Consider the following 24,131-nt stretch of genomic DNA (forward strand, 5'->3'; position numbering starts at 1 on the left):
GAGACACTCCTGTATGGCAGGTAGTCATAAATAATAAAATAGGCTAGACTATCTACTGCCTGCCTATATCAACAAAAAGACTTCGGGAAAACAATTAGCTTGAGGAAAACTACAAAAGTGAGACCAATAGATAAACGAAGTGCTTCACTACACCGACAGTTTATAACAGACAGATGCAAAGACAGACAGTACGCACCCAAACATGAACAGCGTTTTCAGTCTGTCGATGTGAGGTGGGTTGCAACTAACGTGCTGTGTCGGTCTATGATGCTGCACATGCGCTGAACGGACGCCGCGGAAAACATTGAGGGGTTACCAAAGACATGGCGGCCAACATCGAGCAAATTTTTCGCGATTTCGTAGTAAATAAGATAAAAGAAATTGAAGATGAGAGTCAAGATATCATGTAAATATGTTTTTATACAGCCTACATTACTTGCATGAATGGTTTGTTCGGGCAATTTGAGAAATGTATAATTTTCTGTGTTGGCCTACAAGGTTAGCTAGCTTGCGTGTCCGGCAGTACAAAGTGCAAGGCAGGCAGTTGCTACAACGTATTTAGCTAGCTAACTACCTGACTAATAACACGGTAGTCTCCTGGGTTGGTTCTTGCAAAGGTTATTATACTGTGGTTATTGGGTTCAAGCAAACCAGGTAACTAACGTGACACCAGGTACAGGGCTTGTAAGCACTACGCACCTTCCTAGCTAGCTAATCATGCTAAATGTGGATTGCTAACAAGCCAACGTTAGCAGTATACCAGGACGCGAACTCTTTGCTAGAACTCCCCCAAAACGTTGGTTTGACAGAGTCACAGTGTGCAAAGGCAATACACATCATTTACACACACACATTTTAGATTATCCGGATTTTTAATTTAGCTAACTATGTCAAAAGCAATGCCGGGGACTTAGTTATGTCTTTGAGATTTCACGTTACACAATCACGTTCTAATTTGAGGTTAACGCTAAATAACTAACAGTGGCCACCTCACTACACCGACAGTTTATAACAGACAGAGGCAAAGACAGACAGTACGCACTCAAACATGAACAGCGTCTTCACTAACAGTAGCCACTTCGCAGGGTGGGTATAATTTGTGGAACGTTGCAACAGGAATCTGTTCCAAAAACCTCGTAAAGTACAAGGTTGCCAACAAACAACTCAAACAAAGTACGATCAATTCACCTAGCTAACTAGCTGCCGAATAGGCATCGACACACCACGTAGCTTATTCTTAATGTTTGTCCATAGGCTAACAGAGTGAAGACTGACATTTTTCGGAATGAACGTGTTGAGTGACACACTTTATGAAATAGCCCACTCCCTACCCGGTATCTTATTCTGCCGCTAAACAACTTTGTATGCGTTGTTGTTGGCAAACTTGTTATTTACGAAGTTTCTAGAACAGATTCCTGTTGGAACGTTCCACAAATTATACCCACCCCTACCTCGCATGTCAAATCACATTTTATTTTTATTTGTCACATGCACCGAATACAACAGGTTTCACCTTACAGTGGAATGCTTACTTACAAGCCCTGTCCGTTATTATGTAGACTACGTTAACCATTCAAGCTCATGCACACTTATAGATATTGTCCATTCCTTGTGTCCAGTGTCATGTTGTTAAAAACCAAGACCCCTGTTGATAAGAAAGTGAGGGAACCTACTGTAAGTTCAAGTACAGGTGTCATTTCATACCTGCATTCTCTCTAAGTCTGACAGATGAAGGCCATCCCAATGGTAAAACTGCAGAAGGAGCAGATGGGATCAACAACACACAAGGTCAGTAACTCAATAGTCCAAAGTGATATTTATTCTCTCACCTCCTTTCCTTTATTTGCACAGATACTACAGTTTTGATCAGGTGAAAGCATCTATTTCAAATTAAATTGTAATGTACTGTATTATTTATGCAGATAAAGATGGTGTAGCCAATAAGGAAGAGGGTGCTGTCCCACAAAAGAAACATAAGAAACACAAGAAACACAAGAAACACAAAAGCAAAAAGAAGAAACGTAAGGAAGAGAAAGAGAGCGGCTCAGAATCAGCAGCAGACTCTGATGGAGACAAGGCAAAGACTGGTAAATAGTCTCAAGATACTACTAAGCATATGCATAACAGCAGTGGTGGACCTTTTCAGTTTGATGTTAATAATCAGCAGACTACTTAAAGGTCCATTGTGTAGCTTTGTGCACGACGCAATTCACATTGAAATGTGAATTCTAGATCTGCCATTCTCATTGAACGCAAGTTTGATGGTAGATCTGTTTGTCATTTCACGTTTTTGGTTATTGAAAATATATTTCACAGCAGTTTAGCTAGATGGTACAGTGATTCTCTACACAAAATGTAGCTTTTTGTCACAAACAGAATTTTTGGCAACCAGGTAATGTCAATTTCTACATATTGCACCATTGAATCAAATGTCATGATGATTCATTTCTAAAATATTGTAATTAATTCCACAGGGGAAGAGGATGACGGGAGATCCAAGCGGCATAAACGGCATTCTGGGAAGAAGAAGAAAAAAAAGCAGAAGAAAGATGGTGACAAGTCCAACAGCTCATCTGGGTCGGAGTCCGAGTCGAAGCCTCAGCCTGGGAACAAGGAGAGCAAACCTCAGGATCTGCCTGATATCATCCCAAAACTAGAGGAGAAGTGTCCGGAAAAGTCCTCCTCCAGATGCTCACGGTCTCGTTCAGGCAAGCGCAAGTCCAGATCCAGGGACAGGAGAGGGAGATCCAGATCGAGGTCCGGTAGAAGACATGGCGGACACACACGTTCCAGATCACGGCACCGGAGGTCCGGGTCACATTCTAGAAGGTCTGGGTCTGCCAGGAGAGGCAGGAGAACCCGGTCAAGGTCCCTCGTGATCTTGAAGAAAGACAGACGGTCTAGATCGAGATCCAGAAGGCGATCAAAATCTAAGATGAGATCTCAGTCGAGACACCGAGAGATGATTTCAGGATCTCCCTCTCCGTCCAGAAACGACAAATCAAAATCCAGGTCTGCCTCAAGAGACAGCCAATCAGCCGAGAAGGATCCCTCTGCGGCCCTGGCTAAAGATGAGTCCGCTGTGAAAGATGAAAACGTAATGGTTCCAATCGATCCGCCAGCCCTAGCTTCCGAAAGCAGCATTGAGGGTGTCGTCAATATGGCCGCCCCCACTGGAGGAGGGTGGAAGCCGATACCCTTCTTAGGGGACAACAGTAAGGGAGAGCCAGCCGTTTCCTCCCAGCCCTCTGAATGTCTGATGTCTCCACAGAAGTGCCCTATTCCTCCCGAGGTGCCTTCAGGTGAGCAGCATGAGGCCTCCACTGACCACCAGTCAACGTCAGCATCTGATCTGAACCTCAACAGCCAGCCAACTGGTGAGCCAGGGGAATCGGATGGACTTGTTACTTCAGACACCTTGGATGGCTCTGTAGATTCCTTACCCCCCAAAACGGATGCTGATGGAGGGGACAAGTTGACACCTCAGGGTGAAGAGCTGCCTGCCTCACCTCAACCTAAACCACAGCCAACATCTGGAGAGGCAGAGACAACAGAGAAGGAAGGAGAATCTTCAAAGTCCAGGTCTCCTTCAAAAAGGAAAAAGTCAAGGTCAAAGTCTCCTGATCAGAAGAAACGCTCTGATGCAAAGTCCTCCAAGAAGAGGAGGTCCAGATCCAAGTCTCCAGGGAGGAAAAGGAAATCAAGATCCTCGTCGCCAAGCCGCAAGAGGAAGTCCAGGACTCCGTCTCGGAGGAAGAAGTCTCGCTCAAAGTCCGGGACGAGAAAGAAGAAATCACGGTCAAAATCCAGAACACGGAACAAGCGCTCAAAGTCTAGGTCGCCGAAAAGGAAACGGTCCAAGTCACGGTCTCCTGCTCGGAGGTCAAAGAGATCGAGGTCACGCTCTGGTTCGCGGCGGAGGGGTAGGGGTGCATTCGGCAGCCACCAGCTGAGCCAGAGGGACCGCTGGAAGCGTGAGCCAAGCCACTCCCCAGTCCTTATCCTCCGCAAGAAGAGGTCTCCGGCACGCAACAACCGCGACACCAGCAAAAGCCCGCCACGACTCACAGAGCTGGGTAAGCATGTCATTACATTCTTTTGAATGATCAATGTATTTGAATTGAATAACTTTATTTTCCCCAATGGTAACTTGACAACACACCGGTGTACAGTAAGTCTCAATGCAATTTTGTGATGTGTTCCTCATCCCTCCTCACAGATAAAGACCAGTTACTGGAGATTGCTAAGGCTAATGCAGCCGCCATGTGTGCCAAGGCCGGGATACCCATCCCAGAGAGCCTGCGACCCAAAGCTGTCCTCCAGCTGCCTTTACCCAGCCCCAACAACCCCATGTCCTTCTCCATGCCCATGAATATGAACATGCCCATGAACATGTCTATGAACATGCCTATGAGCATGACCATGAATGCAGCTATGGCTAGCATGACAGCTGCCACAATGACTGCTGCCCTGGCCAGTATGGGATCTATGGCCTCCATGCACCAGATGGCCCCGCTCCCCAGCATCACCAACAAGCCCCCGCCAGGTCCCCCCCAGCCCAACATGGCCACCATCGAGGATGTAAAGAGGAAGGTGGCCAAGCAGGCAAACAGCATCAGCATCAAGGAGTTCACTGACGTAAGTGCTCTTCAATGTCATGATGATGATAATCATGTAATAACATGCTTTGGAGAACATTTACTAAGCATTTGTCCTGGTGCAAAATGTAGTCCTGCACCTTTTTCATAATAAAACACAGATCTTAGACATGAAATTGTATGTGGAAATGGAAACACTGACCCTCTAGCTGTGTCCTGTGTGTTTCTGTAGAAGTGTAAGAAGATTGTGGAGAAGGGAGGGGAGCTGGCCCTCGCTGAACCCCGTATATCTGACGACGAGGACGACGGCAAACCGTTTGGACGAGCTGCCCTGAGGGAGGTCAAGGGCATCTCCTTCAGCCTCAATGTAAGAACATGGAACACACACACACACACACAGCATCGACATGTCTTTCATGAATATACAGTATATTCTGAGCTTAAACATTTCCTTATTAATAAAAAATGTATTGGCAGTTTGAACTGATGTAATTTTCAGAACATAGTTACTGTTTGAACATAGTTAAATACTAGTTACTGTTTAGATACTATGTGGGACTGAAGAAATGTGCCCAACTGGGTGAATGGTTGAAGTGAACTGCAGTATGCTGTCTGTTTTGCCCTGGGCTGATGTTAAGAGCTGTTTCTATTGCTGCCACATAACCAGTATGTTATGTTGTAAAATGTTTTCCTATTGAGCCAACATAAGCGATGGGCAAAGCAGACAGCAAGCCTCCTTGGGCCCAGAACCAAACCAGGTAGATTTATACTCTTTTGCATTTTCCCACAAACTTCCATCCCAAGGAGACCTCAGTCATGTGAGTGAAGTTTGCTGGTTGAAGTGCACTGGAGATAAATCTCCCTGATTGAGACTGGGCCCAATAACTGCTATGATAACCAGCCATTCCTCTTCAACCATTCCCCTTGTTGAAACACACCTCCTTTGTCTTTTTATATTTTTTTCCTCCCATTTTTTTAACAGTAATCCCCCCCCCCTCCCCCCGCCCCTCCTACTCCTGTGCTGCCCCCTCCTCCTCTCTCAGAACGCATCCGTGCGTCCATCGCCGGCGTTGGCGGTTCGGAGCGAGGCGGCGTTCGCCAAGGAGTTCCCCGTGTCGTCGGGCTCCCAGCACAGGAAGAAGGAGGGCGACGGGGGAGGGGCTTACGGAGAGTGGGTGACCGTCGACAAGAAGGTGGAAAAGGCCAAGGTGGCGGCGACCAAGGCATTGGCAACGGCTGCCAAGGAAACTTCGCCTGGGGATGCGCCTTTGTCTGTGGTTTCCATGGCAACAGAGGAGCCGGCGGTCGTCAAGGAGAGTGATAGTGTATTCCCGGAGCCGCCGCTACAGGTGGGATACGGAGGGGAGGGGGAGGAGGGGGTAAGGTGACACTCAGACAGATGAGGGGGGGGGGGGGGGGGGGGCTTTTAAGGGAGTTGTAGTGAAAGAGGGAGGAGGGAGATGATGTGAGTTGAGATATTATGCATTTCGAAGTCATACGCGTTAAAGATATGATTTATTTTTGGATTTTAGTTTTAACCCAGTGTTTTACCACATTTAGTGGTTTGGATCAGTGGTTTCTGAAATGGTAGGTCACTGCTGATTTCTATTGGGACGTAGTTTGAGACCAGGTTCTATGGTTACACACAGTAGCTAGAAACATTGGTGTGGTTGATTTGAAGGTAGAAAAGTCCAAAAGCCTTAGGTGGGTTGTCATGCCCAGCAGGATGAAAAATATATGGGAACCACTGGTTTAGATGGTATGGTGAGTTTAGTTAGAATGCCATACCTGTGCTCCTCATCTGACCCTATAGCAGCATTGACTGGGTTTAGCTGGAATAGCTGTTTCTGAGGCCGGCATGTAAACACTGACCCTCCTCCCCCACCAATTGCAAATTGAATGTACACTCAAGGGCATTATTTGACCTCTCAAATCTCAGAGCAATACCATTTAATAATCTGACTTCCAGGCGATGACAAGTGGTTTAGAATTGAGTTATCGATTAGTCATCAATCGTCAGATGGGCAGACCAATGTGAAATCAGGTGACGTCATCCGTGACCTTGCTGTTAATTTGTGCTTATTTTGTATTTGATGCAACTGTTATTAAACAAAGCTGGCTGAAATTCCACAGGTTGCGTTTTATTTTTGGGGGGTGTACAACTGTACTAATACTGACGACTCTAAAAAATAAAAATAAAAATACTGACGACTACATAGATGTAAGTAGTTTCATATAACAACTGATCTAGGTCTCATGGAATAATAATAAGTCTAGATTTCCTTCTTGTATGGTGAATGGATTTTCCTTATTTGTTTTATTGGCTGTTCACTGGTGTGTGTGTGTACTATTGTGTTTTTGTGTGAATGACTGGGGTGTGTGTGTGTGTGTGTGGTGCTGACTCCTGTGTCTCCCCCTCTAGCCTGTAGACATCACCCAGGCAGTTGGTGAGAGGATGAAGGCCCAGAAGCGTCTGGCCGAGAACCCGCACGACGTCAGTGCCATCTGCATGCTCAGCCGTGCTCAGGAACAGGTAAATAACAGGGCGCTGTGAAGCATAATGTACACACTCTTTCCACCTCCTTTCTCACACACTAAACCTTCCTCTCTGTTAGGTGGATGCATGGGCCCAGTCCAACACCATCCCTGGTCTGTTTACAGGTTCTACTGGAGCAACGGTGCTCAGCTCAGAGGAGCTGTCCAACAGCGGACCACAGGCCTGGATTAAAAAGGTACCGTCCACTGTCTTACCTGCTCCCCACCCCAAACATACCACCCCACTACCCTATAGGTGTCTGCATCGCCCATGCCCACTGGTGTACCCACTTCACACGCCTTCCTCAGCCTGCTCCCTAATCACCACCCAGCCCTAGTCAAATAACTGAATGGCTGTACGCATAGTGCCAGAGACATATACTGTATAAAGTTTAACAAATGTTCTGTTGATGTAGAACAAACTGGGTTAGAATGGAGTAGTTCCACTGTTACTCAGTGGAATCCAGGTCAGTTTTAAGGGCCCCGAAACGTGGGGTTCACTGCTACTATGGCCACCCTTGTCAGTGCTAACGCACATAGTTTACTGGTGTGTGTGTGAGTGAGCATCTGTCTGTATTGTGTGTTTCTGTCTGCGTCAGAAAAATATGCTCTGGCGGTAAAGGAAGCCTCTTGTTTATGTTGCCTGATATTTGCACTGCAGTTTGTAACAGTGGTAACATGATGAACCCGGACTTTAATCTTTAATCTGACATACAGACATGAACAAAAATCTCCCTGCACTTCAATCACCCCCCACCCCTCCCCCACAACACACACACACACACACATTCTGTCTAATTACATTTCCTGTGAAGTGGGTACACCATGTTAAGGGTAGCAATGCAGATTCCTTACATGTGACATTCTTACCAAAGCAGGTGCAAATGCAGTACTGACACCCGTCTACTAGTGGTGCGCTGGTCTGACACCCGTCTACTAGTGGTGCTCTGGTCTGACACCCGGCTACTAGTGGTGCTCTGGTCTGACACCCGGCTACTAGTGGTGCGCTGGTCTGACACCCGGCTACTAGTGGTGCTCTGGTCTGACACCCGGCTACTAGTGGTGCTCTGGTCTGTGCACTAAATAGAGTCCCCCTCGGAGTCGGAATAGGGACTTGGAGAATGAAAGAGGGAGGGAGGGGAGGAAGAGGAGAGCTGGAAGTAAGTCTGCAGACCCAAGAACCCCCCCCTTGTCCTCTAGCACCCCAGGGCAAGGCAGAGATTATGGGTCCGTCTCAGTAGTCTAAAGATGCTTCCTCGTCTCTTTCCTTGGATTCACACTGTCAGAACAGGGGAAAGGGAAAAGCACTATTCTTTCACCTATCCTGCCTTTTCAGATTAGGTCAGATGTTATTGGGGACGGTAGGTGAGGAAGTGACTTTAGACTATTCAGATGCACCCCAAGACCGGTTACTATAGTCTCTACCGTCACGCTGTCTCCCTAATGCGGTGTCTCCCTATCACTCCCCCACACCCAGTCACACAGAATGTCATCAGGCCCGGAGATAACCATAGTCGTTTGTTCTCTGTCTGTGGACCCCGTCTGAACTCTCCTACCCTGTAGTGTTTCTATAGTGGGCTGTTTGAAGCCAGTGGGTGTAACTACCCCAAGCCTCCCTGAACTCTGCAAACACACAGAGACAGGGGGCTACTGTTTTAAACGACACATCCTGAGGAATCTCTCTCTCAGGATAGGTTACACATTGTCACATCATTTTGCTATAGAGAGAGTGATGGATCTGCTGAGTTCATTCTTCATTTAATATGACACATCCTTCACATGCAGATGCTATGGGCAGATGCCATGGACATATGTGGTGGACATGTTCAGAGACATGATATAGGGATGAGAGTGCATTGATCATACTAATGTTGGTGACATGCATTTTGCTAGCATTACAGCAGCTAACATTGATTTACAGCACGCTAGCATTACAGTAGCTGACATTGATTTACAGCACACTAGCATTACAGCAGCTGACATTGATTTACAGCACACTAGCATTACAGCAGCTGACATTGATTTACAGCACACTAGCATTACAGCAGCTGACATTGATTTACAGCACGCTAGCATTACAGCAGCTGACATTGATTTACAGCACACTAGCATTACAGCAGCTGACATTGATTTACAGCACGCTAGCATTACAGCAGCTGACATTGATTTACAGCACACTAGCATTACAGCAGCTGACATTGATTTACAGCACGCTAGCATTACAGTAGCTGACATTGATTTACAGCACACTAGCATTACAGCAGCTGACATTGATTTACAGCACGCTAGCATTACAGCAGCTGACATTGATTTACAGCACACTAGCATTACAGCAGCTGACATTGATTTACAGCACGCTAGCATTACAGCAGCTAACATTGATTTACAGCACGCTAGCATTACAGCAGCTGACATTGATTTACAGCACACTAGCATTACAGCAGCTGACATTGATTTACAGCACACTAGCATTACAGCAGCTAACATTGATTTACAGCACACTAGCATTACAGCAGCTAACATTGATTTACAGCACGCTAGCATTACAGCAGCTGGACTGTGATGTTTGTGTGGTTGTTGGGTGCCCCTAGAAACCAGTCCTGGTGCATTCTGTTTCCCAGTAGATGAGCAGGGTCTAGTTTTAGACCAGTCAGTGGTCTCCAACCCTAGTCCAGGCTGAGAGTATAGAGTCGTAGAGTCGTATAGGTTAGGGCTATAACAAAAACCTGCACACTAGCTCCAGGATCTCAATTGGAGACCACTGCCTGAGGGAGAACTCTGTTCTGAGGGACCTAGGCTAGTTACAGGTGTCCATGGACATGCCTGTGCTCTTTCCCTTGCCCTGGGGGAGGCTGCGGTCAGAAGTTGCTCCTAGTCACCAATCTAGGATCAGCGTCCCTTCCGCAAATCCTAACTCCAAGCTGACCTAGGTGTCTAGGGGCAACTTCCTCCCAGTCCTTGGGGCAGCTTGAGGAAGGGGGTCGATAAGAGGGGTCTGGATTGGAGCAGAGGGAGAGAGGTGTGGGTTCACAGGGGTGACCTGTGAACTTTCACCTCTCTGTGTATTGGACACTTGTTTCAGGGTCAGTCCTTGTAGCTGTCCTTGTTGCCATGGCCACAGTCAGGCCCCCCTCTCATTTCCTGTTTGATGCTGGGCCGGTGATGAGGGGCTAGGTACGTACACCACACAGCGCCTTACTATACATCTTGTGTAACCGTGTGTGTGAGAGAGAAGATGTGTGTGAGACAGAAAGAAATGAGGTGTCAAGGCACAGCGCCCTCTTATTTACCTACATGTGGTATAATGTGTGAAGAAATAAGTCTCTCGGCTGTGTCTTGAGTTTCACCACAGAATATTTATTTCATTTCATCTGTACTCTTATTAATGTGTTTTGAAGTTTCTCTAGAAAGGTTCTCTCAAACGCACGTTTTTCAAAAGCTGCCACCACAGATAGTTATTTTTAGTATTTCACATAGGGGAAGAGATTTACTACAGACAGAGGAACATACACACACTCACCGTTAACTGTTATCCAGAGGCATGTGATTTGTCCTGAAGGTAGTCTCTAACTCAAGTCTGACTGTGACAGTGGTGTGACTGGATGAGAGACAGAGTGAGTGGATGAGGTGGTTGAGATGTTTTCAAGGTGGAAACTAATTATCTGCTTTCGCCTCTGCCTCTTCCTCTCCCCTCCCTCTTCACTCTCTCTCTCTCCCTCTTCTCTTCCTCCTCACTCCATGGTTCTCTTCTGTTATTCTCCTCTCCCTCCCTTCTCTCCTGCCGCTCTCTCTCTCTTTCTCTCTGTAGGACCAGTTCTTGCGAGCAGCCCCGGTGTCGGGAGGAGTAGGGGAGTTTCTCATGAGAAAGATGGGATGGCGGACAGGGGAGGGGCTAGGGCGACACCGCGAGGGCACCGTCGAGCCAATCATCATCGACTTCAAGACCGACCGCAAAGGTGAAAAGAAGTGACCCATGCTTTCCACCAAAGCGTTATGCACCTCGGTATTATTCCAGAAGGCTATTGATGATGCTTAATAATGTGTGTTATTGATGATACTTAATAATGTGTGATTGATGATTAATAATGTGGGTATAATCTGACCGTAGGTCTGGTGGCTGAGGGAGAGAAGACTCAGAAGTCGGGCGGTATGGTTGTGATGAAGGATCTACTGGGTGAGTACAACACACACACACAGGATTTTAACTCTCGCTCAATTTACCAATATTTCGTTTTTAAAAAATAAAAAAAAGTGCTATAGAATCAGTCAATTAGAATTGAATTGATTTAATGAATATATTGAATGTCTGCCCCCTCAGGTAAGCACCCAGTGTCTGCTCTGATGGAGATGTGTAACAAGAAGAAGTGGATTCCTCCAGAGTTTGTTATGGTGACCCACAGTGGCCCAGACCACCGCAAGAACTTCCTTTTCAAGGTGTGGATACATAAGCCTGTGTGTTTGAATGTGTTTGTTTGTTAGTTTATGGATGACTTTGTCAGATGGTTTGTGTTATAACCTCTTCCTCTCTCCTTCTCCTCTTTCCTCCTCTCTCTCTGTACCCCAGGTGGTGGTAAATGGTCAAGACTTCCAGCCTGCGTCAGCCAGTCCCAATAAGAAGCATGCCAAAGCCATGGCTGCTACAGTGGCTCTGCAGGCCATGGGAGAGGTGGCAGGGGACACCGGGCTTTATACAGGACCTGTGTTCACCACTGCTACCACTGGCCCACTGTTCTCCTCCAACGTCTAACACACACAGTGAAACACACTCAGACTGAGATACAGCGCTCGCACACACAGGAGAAAAAATGACTTGAGTCGCAGACCCTTCTGGCTGACAAGGACATATAGAATTTGAAGTCACCCACCAGGGAACGATGATTTGTATTGGAATGTCCGTTCTATCAAGTCTTATTCTATGTTTTGGGCCTACACACCACAAGCATTCAGAAGAGCCGTATCTGCTGCCTAATGAATGGTCAACACTAGGAGATCGTGTTACTCTGTAAGCAAAATAAACTTACTGATATTTTAAAACGGTTCCGTAACTCCGTTTTTTTAATCCTAATTTGAATGTTTATTTTATGTGTTGAAGCTCAAATGACGTTTTCAAGAAGCAGTTCATAGTGTTAATGCATTTTGGGAGAATTTGAAAAACCCCACTATTCTCCTCGTGACCAAATCGTCAATATCAAATGTTACCCATTTGGAACATTCATTTTCAAAGTGATTCACACTTGATAGTTCTGTCTCATTTTGGACAGATTAATTTACTACTGTCTAGGTTGGTAGCGTTATTTACAATGTCTGTATAAAAACAAATGTAACGGGTTAGCTGAACGCGATGTGGGTTATGGTCGGGAATACAAAAATATAAATGTTTTTATCTGATTAATTAAATGATACAATCCTTTGACTGTGTGCGTAAAGTACATTTTCTCATTTTGTTGTTTATACAGACGAGAACGTGTCTTTTCAATGTTTATTTGCCATGCGCTCACAACACGTTTATTGTACATCCAATACTGTGTTTTCAAACGCTGCAGTTCAGTATTTGAAGACGGTCTCTCCGCCCTCGTCATCATTCCGGCACTTGTAGCAATAAACATATTTCCTGGTGCAGGGAGAGATATTAATACTATATATGGACAGAGCATAGAAGGGTTCATCTGAGGCCTTGAGTCCAATCCCACATTCCAATACACAACCTCCAAAGCATTCAGCGGACGTAGCAGTGCAGACATCATCAAACGATCTGACTTCTCACTGGCAGCTCAGATGAGTGGTTGATCCAGCATCGCAGAGGACAAATGCATAGAGGCTGTCGCTCTAATGTGGCTAAGATAATGTAGCATTTTCCGACTATTCACATATACCTTGTTCTAAAATGGATTCATTTGTTTTTCTTCCCCTTATCAATCTACACACAATACCCCATAATGACAAAGCAAAAAGCTTGGCATACCTGTATTTGGGGAGTTTCTCCCATTCTTCTCTGCAGATCCTCTCAAGCTCTGTCAGGTTGGATGGGGAGCGTCGCTGCACAGCTATATTCAGGTCTCAACAGAGATGTTCGATCGGGTTCAAGTCCGGGCTCTGGCTGGGCCACTGAAGGACATTGAGACTTGTCCCGAAGCCACGTCTGCGATGTCTTGGCTGTGTGCTTAGGGTCGTTGTCTTGTTGGAAGGTGAACCTTGGCCCTAGTTTGAGGTCCTGAGCGCTCTGGAGCAGGTTTTCATCAAGGATCTCTCTGTACTTTGCACCGTTCATCTTTCCCTCGATCCTGACGAGTCTCCCAGTCCCTGCCGCTGAAAAACATCCCCACAGCATGATGCTGCCACCACCATGCTTCACTGTACAGATGGTTCCAGGTTTCCTCCGGACGTGACACTTGGCATTCAGGCCAAATTGTTCAATCTTGGTTTCATCAGACCAGAGAATCTTGTTTCTCATGGTCTGAGAGTCCTTTAGGTGTCTTTGGCAAACTCGAAGCGAGCTGTCAGGTGCCTTTTGCTGATGAGTGGCTTCGGTCTGGCCACTAACATAAAGGCCTGAATGGTGGAATGCTGCAGAGATGGTTGTACTTCCTGGTGGTTCTCCCATCTCCACAGAGGAACTCTGGAGCTCTCTCAGAGTGAGCATCGGGTTCTTGGTCACCTCCCTGACCAAGGCCGTCCTCCCCCGATTGCTCAGTTTGGCCATGAGGTCAGCTCTAGGAAGAGTCTTAGTGGTTCCAAACTTCTTCCGTTTAAGAATGATGGAGGCCACTGTGTTCTTGGGGACCTTCAATGCTGCAGACATTTGTTGGTACCCTTCCCCAGAAATGTGCCTCGACACAATCCGTTTTCAGAGCTCTACGGACAATTCCTTCGACCTCATGGCTTGGTTTTTGCTCTGACATGCACTGTCAACTGTGGGACCTTATAGACAGGTGCTTGCCTTTCCAAATCATGTCAAATCAATCTAATTTAGCACAGATGGACTCCAATCAAGTTGTAGAAGCATCTTAAGGATGATCAATGGAAACAGGATGCACCTGAGCTCAATTTCAAGTCTCATCGCGAAGGGTCTGAATACTTATGTAAATAAGCTATTTCTGTTTTTTTATACATTTGCAAAAATGTCTAAAAACATGTTTTCAATTTGTCATAATGGGGTTTTGTGTGTAGATTGATGAAAAAAAAAGAATGTAATATATTTTAGAATAAGTGTAAGGTCTTAACGTAACAAAATGTGGAAAAAGCAAAGGGGTCTGAATACTTTACGAATGCACTGTATACACTTTAAAAAGTTACTAGTCCTGAATGAATTATCATTTGATGTAATTGATTGGCCGAGAGTCACCTGATAGACCCAGATCTGAATCAGTCTGCACTAATATTGGCTCAGATGATGTCACTGTAATGATGTAATGAAATGTTACCAGTATGTCCCAGCAATAATGAAAACAATAAGTAATAATAAGCATTGGGGAGAAAATAGCTTTCAAACGTTGCAACACCTGTACAGTACCTTGCATATTCTCCTTATCTTGGGTCACCAAAGTGAAGAATGTTATTGGGTTCTCACTGTCACCGCTAGTCCCACTGAAGTCTGAGCTACTGGTGACATTCTCTGTTCATGTGTTACAAAAGGGAAAAACACTGAAAAATCTATGTTACTAGCGCTCACATTCAAAAACAAGGAGCACAAATTAAAGAACAAACTCAATGTCAATCAGTGTGTGAAGGCCTACCTGTTAAGTTATATCGGTCAGTGTGTGTAGGCTTACCTGTTAAGTTATATCGGTCAGTGTGTAGGCCTACCTGTTAAGTTATATAGGTCAGTGTGTGTAGGCCTACCTGTTAAGTTATATCGGTCAGTGTGTGTAGGCTTACCTGTTAAGTTATATCGGTCAGTGTGTGTAGGCCTACATGTTAAGTCATATCGGCCAGTGTGTGTAGGCCTACATGTTAAGTTATATAGGTCAGTGTGTGTAGGCCTACCTGTTAAGTTATATAGGTCAGTGTGTGTAGGCCTACCTGTTAAGTTATATAGGTCAGTGTGTGTAGGCCTACATGTTAAGTTATATCGGTCAGTGTGTGTAGGCCTACATGTTAAGTTATATAGGTCAGTGTGTGTAGGCCTACCTGTTAAGTTATATAGGTCAGTGTGTGTAGGCCTACCTGTTAAGTTATATCGGTCAGTGTGTGTAGGCTTACCTGTTAAATTATATCGGTCAGTGTGTGTAGGCCTACATGTTAAGTTATATCGGTCAGTGTGTGTAGGCCTACATGTTAAGTTATATCGGTCAGTGTGTGTAGGCCTACATGTTAAGTTATATCGGTCAGTGTGTGTAGGCCTACATGTTAAGTTATATAGGTCAGTGTGTGTAGGCCTACCTGTTAAGTTATATAGGTCAGTGTGTGTAGGCCTACATGTTAAGTTATATCGGTCAGTGTGTGTAGGCCTACATGTTAAGTTATATCGGTCAGTGTGTGTAGGCCTACATGTTAAGTTATATCGGTCAGTGTGTGTAGGCCTACATGTTAAGTTATATAGGTCAGTGTGTGTAGGCCTACATGTTAAGTTATATCGGTCAGTGTGTGTAGGCCTACCTGTTAAATTATATAGGTCAGTGTGTGTAGGCCTACCTGTTAAATTATATCGGTCAGTGTGTGTAGACCTACCTGTTAAATTATATAGGTCAGTGTATGGATCTAGGATGGTCAGAGAGACACCCTCTGGTATCCCACTCTTAGGGTCCTCGAAGCCCCTGGACTTGTAGAAGCAGCGATAGACTCCCTGGTCTTTGAGCTCCGTCTTGTAGATAAACAAGGACAGGTCACCATTCTCCAGCAGGTTGTTGGGTGGGAGAGAGAGACGGAGGTCTTCTTCCTTAGGTCCCTTGTCGTCTGGGCCAGGGTTAAGGGTCATGATCTCCACATTGTCCTTCAGCCATTGGATGTAGATCTGGCTGGTGGGCTGGGTCTTGGGGATGACACCGTAGCAGGGCAGAGTGACCGGGCTTCCCTTGAACAGCGTGATAGAGCGTGGAGGGTCGGGCTCTGTGAGAGAGAATGGATGGAGAGTAGTAGAAAAGAGTGAGGGATGAGAGAAGATGTGATAAGCATAAATTAAGATAATCAAACATTCCAAATGGTACACCCAAAATGGCCGCTGGTCGACTTCACCAACCACAGAATGCGGCTCTGAATGGGAAAGCCTGAAAACAGACTTCCCTGAACCTTGAGCCAGACCGTAGAGATGGTCTTGCGGTCCAGCCAGATACACTCGTACATCTCCTCATCGCTCAGCACTGTCTCCTGGATGGTCATAGAGAAGTCTCCATCTCTCATCCTCTCTGCTGGGGGGAATTCCACCCGGGAAGAGAACCCCAGTGTCGTTTTGACCTCCACCCCCTTGGCCCCGTCGTCCCAGCTGGCCTCACCAAGGATGTTCCCAACCTCCATAGAGGCCACCTCCTGCCCCATGGCCTCCCAGCGGACCTCCCCCTCATCCTCCTGGCCGAGGTAGGAGGAAAAGTTACAGGGCAGGGTGACATTGTCTCTGTACCCCACCTTCAGCTCATACACGGGGGAGAAGGTAGGCACAGACATGGGGGGGGGGGGGGGCGTGTGAGAGAGGGATGAAGGATGGGAAAAAGTTTGAGGGAGAGAGAGGAGAAAGAGCAGTGGTATAGCAGAAATCTCTAGTTTTAAACAAATAATGACACAAGCCTTTGGAAAATAGAGAATGCTTATTGATGAGTTTCATATAATTGAGAGAGAGTAGCCTAGGTCTCAAGAAACTCACCAGCTTGGACTGACGTCAAAATCACCAAGAAGCCAATCATCTTGCAAGAGGTCTACCCTTGATCACCTATAATATTTTTTTTACAAAAATTACAAATATTTTTTTATTTATAGAATACATCTGGAGAGAAACAATTAAGTTATTACATGAGTATTAGGTCTGGTAAAAAAAAAGTGTTTAAAATATATTCGAAATGTAGCCTAAATCCCACTCATAGCCAATCAATAAATCGATACGATAATCCGTTCAGGGTCGGGTGGATGTCGCTGATCTCACGAGCCTAAAAATAAAAAGTCTGCTTGATCGTCTCGATTATTAATGTTGGCAACAGAACAAGTCACCGTGAAGGGTGCTCTAACAGAATAACTGGTTATCTTGGCAAGATAAACAACGAACCGCCAGAAATGGATCTGCACACGGGTTAGACTTCAGCCATTGGCAAGAGGATGTCCTCTTTTTTTAACCGTGAGAAGCAGATGTCTGTGTCAGGACTCACATTATGAGCTATTATTTAATTTATATTAATCCAACCACCCGATAGAGCCCCATGGTGGAGATGTCATATAATACCCATAAAACCTGGCGGTAAAACAGGAAAATTAATCGTTTTTCCACCATTAATTTCTCTCATAGGGGATTTTAGAAAAACTTAAAATGAGGGCTGTGTTTTGTGTAGGCTTACCCTGGCTTGACATAAAATATGCACACAAACTGTTTAGACTGGGAAGCATACAGTAAGCTTAACACTAAAACTGAAACAAAAAAATATTAAAACTATGTAGAAATGTTTTTGTGAAAACAAACTAAATAAAAACTAGTAAAGTGGATCTGAAAACTGAGACAAAAAATGAATATAAAAGCACAAAACTATAATAACCTTTAGAGGAGCACACGGCAGACTGAATGTTGGATTATTATAACATAAATTGATAGTATCCAGTCCAGTGTTTGGTCGTAAACCCCCTCAATCAATCCTGTTAATTTGGACATCTGGTGCATAAAGGTAGCCAATTTGCACCATTTAACTTTTACACCTATTTCACAAGTGTAGTTCATCTATAGCTATGCTCCTATTTACTCATTAAGATGCAGCTATGCAGATCAGTGGGCTCAAACGTTTTCAAAACATTCTTATAGCAACGTACTGTGTACACTGAACAAAAATATAAAGGCAACATGTGAAGTGTTGGTCCCATGTTTCATAAACTGAAATAAAAGATCCCAGACATTTTCCATATGCACAAAAAGCTTATTTCCCTCATATTGTGCACACATTTGTTTACATCCCTGTTAGTGAGAATTTCGTCATGATCATTACACAGGTGCACCTTGTACTGGGGACAATAAAAGGCCACTATAAAATGTGCAGTTTTGTTTCACCACACAATGCCACAGATGTCTTACGTTTTGAGGGAGCATGCAATTGGCATGCTGACTCCAGTAATGTCCACCAGAGCGGTTTGCTGATTTCAAAGTTGTGAACACTGTGCCCCATGGTGGCAGTGGGGTTATGGTATGGGCAGGCAGGCAGAAACAACGAACACAATTGCATTTTATCAATGGCAATTTGAATGCAGAGATACCGTGGAAAGATCCTGAGGCCCATTGTCTTGCCATTCATCCGCCGCCATCACCTCATGTTTCAGCATGATAATGCACAGCCCCATGTCCACCTGTACACAATTCCTGGAAGCTGAAAAGGTCCCAGTTCTTCCATGACCTGCACTCACCAGACATGTCACTCTTTGAGCATATGCTCTGGATCGACGTGTACGACAGCGTGTTCCAGTTCCCACCAATATGCAGAAACTTCGCACAGCCTCTGAAGAGGAGTGGGACAACATTCCACAGGGCACAATCAACAGCCTGATCAACTCTATGCAAAGATGTGTCGCGCTTCATGAGGTAAATGGTGGTCACAGATACTGACTGGTTTCCTGATCCACGCCCCTACCTTTAAGGTATCTGTGACCAACAGTCCCAGATATTCCCAGTCATGTGAAATCCATAGATTAGGGCCTAATGAATTTATTTCAACTGACCGATTTCCTTAGATCAACTGTAACTCAGTAAAATCTTTGAAATAGTTGCATTCATATTTTTGTTCAGTATAGAATAGACATGCTCTTGCCTGACACGTAGAAGGGAATCAGGTCAGCTCTATACAATCCATTTCTATCTGCAGCTTTCAGAACCTTGTTTTCTCCTGGATGCAGCCCAGGTCGGCTTCCCGTTAACGGAACATGAAACTCTAGCTGGAGAATAGTCAGTGCACAGTGGTTCTGCTGCCAAGACACCACACGGTGACTGACTATTCTCCTCATGAGCAAATCAGGGGGAAAAAATAAGGATATCAAAACCTTTCAAGGTTTAGACTTCGACGTTAAGTTTATAACAGTCATGGGGGAAAAAAATAAGTCAAGCAGAATAATCATGTGACAAATTAATTTAATCCAATAAAATGTCACCAGTACAGAGATATAACATCATTAATATAAAACAATTATGTTGAAATAGAAGCTCTTAAAACAGGAATTAAAAAAATGGTTCAAAACAAAAGCATCTTAGGGCAGGGTCTAAAATCATCAGCAAGTCTTTAGCCAAATCCAACTCATTATGGCCAATCCAGGAATTTTACATGTACAAAAACTTCATTTCCCATATGTCATTGGGTTGTAGTCCAGGGGACAGGGAGTTAGTAAAACTACAATTGCCAGCATACCAGGAGTCTGTGGACAGGCTATTCAGACAGATATTGACAGTAAGTATACAGCAGTGTAGGAATGGTACGGTCCACTAAAGGCATCTAGGTTGTGTCCCAAATGGCACCCTATTTCCAATATAGTGCTCTACTTTATTGGGCTCCGGTCAAAAGCATTTCACTATAAAGAGAAAAGGGTGCAATTTGGGACGTAGCCTAGCAGTGCTCTCTGGGCATTCTGATAGAGGCAGGGTGAGTTCCTCTCAGGACTTCCATGTGTAGGAGTAATTGTTCAAATGGAGCTGTCTGAGGGGAGACTTCCCCAAGGTAGAGGGCTCCTGGAGCTGCTGGATGGTGCTGGGATGAAGACCACATCCATCCAGCTCTACAGCCTGCTCAGCCTGGGAGAGGGAGAGAGGCAGGGAGGAAGAGAAGGATATAAACAAACAAGTACAAAGGATTTTTTATTGTGATTTAACTTTGAATTGTGGAGATCAACTGATGAGGCTTTATACCAGTCCGTTACAGTGTTGTCATGTGTGTTTGGTACGGTGGTGGGTTTGTGTGTGTGTGACTGACTTGTTCCCTGGTGGTGGTGTGTGTGTTGAGGACAGCGGTGGGTTTGTGTGTGTGTGACTGACTTGTTCCCTGGTGGTGGTGTGTGTGTTGAGGACAGCGGTGGGTTTGTGTGTGTGTGACTGACCTGTTCCCTGGTGGTGGTGTGTGTTGAGGACAGCGGTGGGTTTGTGTGTGTGTGACTGACTTGTTCCCTGGTGGTGGTGTGTGTGTTGAGGACAGCGGTGGGTTTGTGTGTGTGTGACTGACCTGTTCCCTGGTGGTGGTGTGTGTGTTGAGGACAGCGGTGGGTTCGTGTGTGTGTGTGACTGACCTGTTCCCTGGTGGTGGTGTGTGTGTTGAGGACAGCGGTGGGTTTGTGTGTGTGTGACTGACCTGTTCCCTGGTGGTGGTGTGTGTTGAGGACAGCGGTGGGTTTGTGTGTGTGTGACTGACTTGTTCCCTGGTGGTGGTGTGTGTGTTGAGGACAGCGGTGGGTTTGTGTGTGTGTGACTGACCTGTTCCCTGGTGGTGGTGTGTGTGTTGAGGACAGCGGTGGGTTCGTGTGTGTGTGACTGACTTGTTCCCTGGTGGTGGTGTGTGTGTTGAGGACAGCGGTGGGTTCGTGTGTGTGTGTGACTGACTTGTTCCCTGGTGGTGGTGTGTGTGTTGAGGACAGCGGTGGGTTTGTGTGTGTGTGACTGACTTGTTCCCTGGTGGTGGTGTGTGTGTTGAGGACAGCGGTGGGTTTGTGTGTGTGTGTGACTGACCTGTTCCCTGGTGGTGGTGTGCGTGTTGAGGACAGCGGTGGGTTCGTGTGTGTGTGACTGACTTGTTCCCTGGTGGTGGTGTGTGTGTTGAGGACAGCGGTGGGTTTGTGTGTGTGTGTGACTGACCTGTTCCCTGGTGGTGGTGTGCGTGTTGAGGACAGCGGTGGGTTCGTGTGTGTAGAGTGCGGTGCTGAAGCCTCCTCTCTGAGCAGGCCGAAGCAGGCTGGTCAGGGCGTGGAGAGAATGAGGCATTATGGGTCCCGTCACCTCTAGACTGCACACATCCTGGTACGCAGCACGCACCTGGGTCTTCACGTTCACACTACGCGCCTGACAATTACACACAAGGCAACATGCTTGTAATTTCTGTTAGACACAACGTTTCTTCTGAAACTTTCCATTTCTAGTTTTTGTTATTTCCATTTGAAAATTGAAATGTGGGAGGTAAGGCTCCTTAGACGGTTTCAGTCTGCAGCAGTGTGTGTCTCACCTTGAGTGAGTGTAGCGTAGCTCCTCTGAAGGCTGTAGGGGCCAGTAGGGTGGGGGGCAGGCCTGCCTGTGATCCAGCCCCTGCCACCAGGCTCTTACAGTTGATGAGGAAGTTGATGAGAGTGAAGGTGTGCGTTCCCGACACACAGACTACAGACTCTGGTTTGTGGTCTAAACACACAGAGTTGCGCTCTTTGTGCAGTTTGATGGAGATGTTGTCTGGTTTCTTAATCTTATCCTGCACTCCCATCTCCGTCAGCCAGGAAAACCCACCATCGTCCTCATCATCGTCTTCAGACTGTGTCTCCTCCTCCTCTCCATCTGTCTCCTGGTTGTGTGCGGTTGATCCCTGCTCCTTGCTCTTCCTCCTCTCTTCCAGCAGGGGGAGTGTGAACTCAATACCTACAACCACAGGTATTTGACAGAAAATGTTTTACTATCAAGATTAGAATATCCATATATAAATGTTTAATAACAAACTTCTACATGATATTGTTGAGTGACTACCTGTATTTATACCAATGCTAAATGTTTATTCTATTAGATTTACTGTTTACTTCTTACTGTTGTCACATTATTGAGAGGGAACCTGCAGGTCAGCGTTTCGTTGGACTAAACACCATGTGTGTATCCTGGGCATATGACATAATAAACTTGAAGGATGTACTGTATCTTGTAGCTCACCATCAGCCTTCATGGCCTCCCTGAGCCCCCTGGTGGTCGGGGTGAGTAGTGCAGTGATGTTGCTGTTCCCCGCCAGTCCTGAGGCTCTGAAAAGAGCAGTGAACTGGTAGGAACACACATAGAAATATGGACATAGTCTGGCCTTCAATAGACTGTACAGGGAAGACAGGCTCACTGACCTGGGAGAGAGCGGAAGGGAGAGAGAGAGAGAGGAGAGAGAGGGGAGTTGAGTTTAAGATCATTTAAAACTTTTGAAATAATACACACACACACACTCCCCTCTGATGCCCACTCACCATTCACTCATGAGGCTCTGTTGAAGTGCCATGTCCTGGGCCCAGGGGACGTTCTTGCCAGTGAAGCTTCTCTCTGCTCCTATCCGGGGGAACAGAGAGAGCCAGGACAGGGACGGGTGCTGCCAGAACTGCAGACACTGCTGGAACCCACATCGTAGCTCAGCAGATGTCCGAGGGTCCTGGAGGAACACAGAGAAGTGAGTATCAGAGTGTGAGAGACAGACTGAGTACAATATATTTGTGTTGCTAGTAAAGCTCCTCAGGTACCAGTACTCCTTTGCCTTGGGGTTGCCATTGGTGTGTCTGTGTGTAACATGTATAACAGTACCTGTATACTCTGTGGTATAGTGGTGTACTGTCCTCTACAGTGCTGGGTAAGACCCTGGGCCTCCTCTGTAGCTCTGGGCTGTACAGCCCAGGAGAAGGGGAGCAGGGAGGTGAAAAGGAGACGCGTCTTCAGGCTCCAGTCTGCAGGGTACTCCACACACGCAGGGGGTGTTATGGAGGTTACTGCACCAGCCTGGGGACTCTGACACACACAAGATAAAATGTTGACTCACAAAATACCAAAACAACCCCTAACATTAGTCTGTAGCCATGAATAGTTGAATGGGATGGAATAAAAGCCTGCACACCAGCTACTCCACAGCCTGTCTATAATGTAGATAGCTATGATTGTAACAGGCTTTTGGTAGCTCTCCAAGAATGGAGTTGGAGACATGTCCATAAGGAGTAAGAGAATAGAGAAATTAATAGAACTCACCTTCAGTATGGGTGTTCTCTCCTCCTGGAACAAATCCTCATCTTCAAACAGTGAGTCGTCTTCAGACAGAGAAGTTGGTTTCTGTTGTTAGAGAGAAAATAGGGAAAGATCAGAACAAAAACAGCAGTGTGAAGTCACCATGAGGTGCGATGCTTTGACAGATAAAGCTATTTGTCAACTGTGCACAGTAGTTAGCTGGCTAACACTGCATTTAGCTAACTAACGTTACCTCTGTCATACTGTAGTTTGCTGGACAATAATACAAGTCTGCTAGCGTTAGGTACAGTAGCAAGCTAGATTGTACAACAACAATAATAACGTGATAAACAATGTATAAACGTGTGCCACTATCATACCTTGCTAGGCACGTCTTTGCTTAGTTCTTCTGCCTGGAGAAGTCGTTCACTAAATGGCAGCGTTCTTGTTGTTGACTTCTCTCCCTCCACTCCTGCAGAGCCGCCAGGCTTCACAGAATCCGACGAGTCGGCGTCGTCATCAGTGTAAATAAAGACTTTCTTCTTCGCTGGGCTGCTGAAGGTGTTCTCGATGCTAGCAAATGGGTTTCTCCGCTTCACTCCCCCTCCAGAGCGACCCTGGCCGAACAGGGGTCCTGGGGAGAATGGTCGAACGGCGGATATAGAGGCACCCTCACACGGGCTGGCAATCGCGCCTCGGCCGCCAGAACTGACACCCTCGCTGTGGGCTCTCTTCCTCCGCATTCGCAGGATTTCAGCTGGTCTTTTGAAACTAGGTGAGTAACCAGCTTGTTGTGACATTTTGTAAGGATAATGTAAAACAAGTTTAGTCCGAAAACAACAAGAAGAAAGGCGTTTAAAATAGTTGTGTGCGTCCGATACCCCTCTGTGTTGTTGTTCCTTGAATATACTTCAACACAAAACAAATTTAGCGCGCGACGTGAGTGGAACGTCAGAGTCCCGCTAAAATTT

General features: G+C 45.9%; 2 protein-coding genes across 5 annotated transcripts; one reads left to right on the forward strand and one right to left on the reverse strand.

Moving 5' to 3' along the window:
• Positions 1 to 217: 217 nt before the first annotated feature.
• On the forward strand, positions 218 to 12,546 carry LOC139373044 (protein SON-like). 4 transcript variants are annotated; one of them, XR_011627528.1, is made up of 14 exons: positions 218 to 406; positions 1,721 to 1,788; positions 1,923 to 2,087; positions 2,475 to 4,076; positions 4,220 to 4,638; positions 4,831 to 4,965; positions 5,642 to 5,947; positions 7,021 to 7,131; positions 7,214 to 7,330; positions 10,216 to 10,307; positions 10,942 to 11,089; positions 11,242 to 11,307; positions 11,452 to 11,567; positions 11,698 to 12,546. XR_011627528.1 is itself a non-coding variant. In XM_071113064.1 (14 exons), the coding sequence occupies exons 5-14, from the start codon at positions 3,101 to 3,103 to the stop codon at positions 11,878 to 11,880; spliced, it is 2,577 nt and encodes an 858-aa protein (XP_070969165.1). In that variant the 5' UTR covers positions 285 to 406; positions 1,721 to 1,788; positions 1,923 to 2,087; positions 2,475 to 2,718; positions 2,973 to 3,100; the 3' UTR covers positions 11,881 to 12,546. The 4 variants fall into 4 exon arrangements, 3 of the variants coding, with proteins under 3 accessions (XP_070969163.1, XP_070969164.1, XP_070969165.1); XM_071113064.1 differs by lacking the exon at positions 10,216 to 10,307 and having other exon boundaries at positions 285 to 406; positions 2,475 to 2,718; positions 2,973 to 4,076; XM_071113062.1 differs by lacking the exon at positions 10,216 to 10,307.
• Positions 12,547 to 19,357: 6,811 nt separating this feature from the next.
• On the reverse strand, positions 19,358 to 24,078 carry LOC139372459 (protein downstream neighbor of son homolog). Its single transcript, XM_071112183.1, has 8 exons — positions 23,541 to 24,078; positions 23,185 to 23,265; positions 22,750 to 22,950; positions 22,422 to 22,600; positions 22,126 to 22,304; positions 21,443 to 21,843; positions 21,079 to 21,282; positions 19,358 to 20,028 (listed from the first exon to the last, which is right to left on the reverse strand). The coding sequence occupies exons 1-8, from the start codon at positions 23,958 to 23,960 to the stop codon at positions 19,891 to 19,893; spliced, it is 1,803 nt and encodes a 600-aa protein (XP_070968284.1). The 5' UTR covers positions 23,961 to 24,078; the 3' UTR covers positions 19,358 to 19,890.
• Between the last annotated feature and the right edge of the window lie 53 nt (positions 24,079 to 24,131).

The sequence above is a fragment of the Oncorhynchus clarkii genome, chromosome 18 (assembly GCF_045791955.1).
Source record: "Oncorhynchus clarkii lewisi isolate Uvic-CL-2024 chromosome 18, UVic_Ocla_1.0, whole genome shotgun sequence".
In the NCBI taxonomy this organism is placed as follows: Eukaryota; Metazoa; Chordata; class Actinopteri; order Salmoniformes; family Salmonidae; genus Oncorhynchus; species Oncorhynchus clarkii.

Excerpts from the sequence above, each read along its gene's own strand:
- LOC139373044 (XM_071113062.1), top strand. The coding sequence starts at position 324 with ATGGCGGCCAACATCGAGCAAATTTTTCGCGATTTCGTAGTAAATAAG. Across the intron at positions 2,088-2,474 it reads TGGAGACAAGGCAAAGACTG|GGGAAGAGGATGACGGGAGA; the intron begins GTAAATAGTCTC and ends TTAATTCCACAG. Across the intron at positions 4,077-4,219 it reads GCCACGACTCACAGAGCTGG|ATAAAGACCAGTTACTGGAG; the intron begins GTAAGCATGTCA and ends CCCTCCTCACAG.
- LOC139372459 (XM_071112183.1), bottom strand. The coding sequence starts at position 23,960 with ATGTCACAACAAGCTGGTTACTCACCTAGTTTCAAAAGACCAGCTGAA. Across the intron at positions 21,283-21,442 it reads CTACGCTACACTCACTCAAG|GCGCGTAGTGTGAACGTGAA; the intron begins GTGAGACACACA and ends TGTAATTGTCAG. Across the intron at positions 20,029-21,078 it reads ACACCACCACCAGGGAACAG|GCTGAGCAGGCTGTAGAGCT; the intron begins GTCAGTCACACA and ends TCCCTCTCCCAG.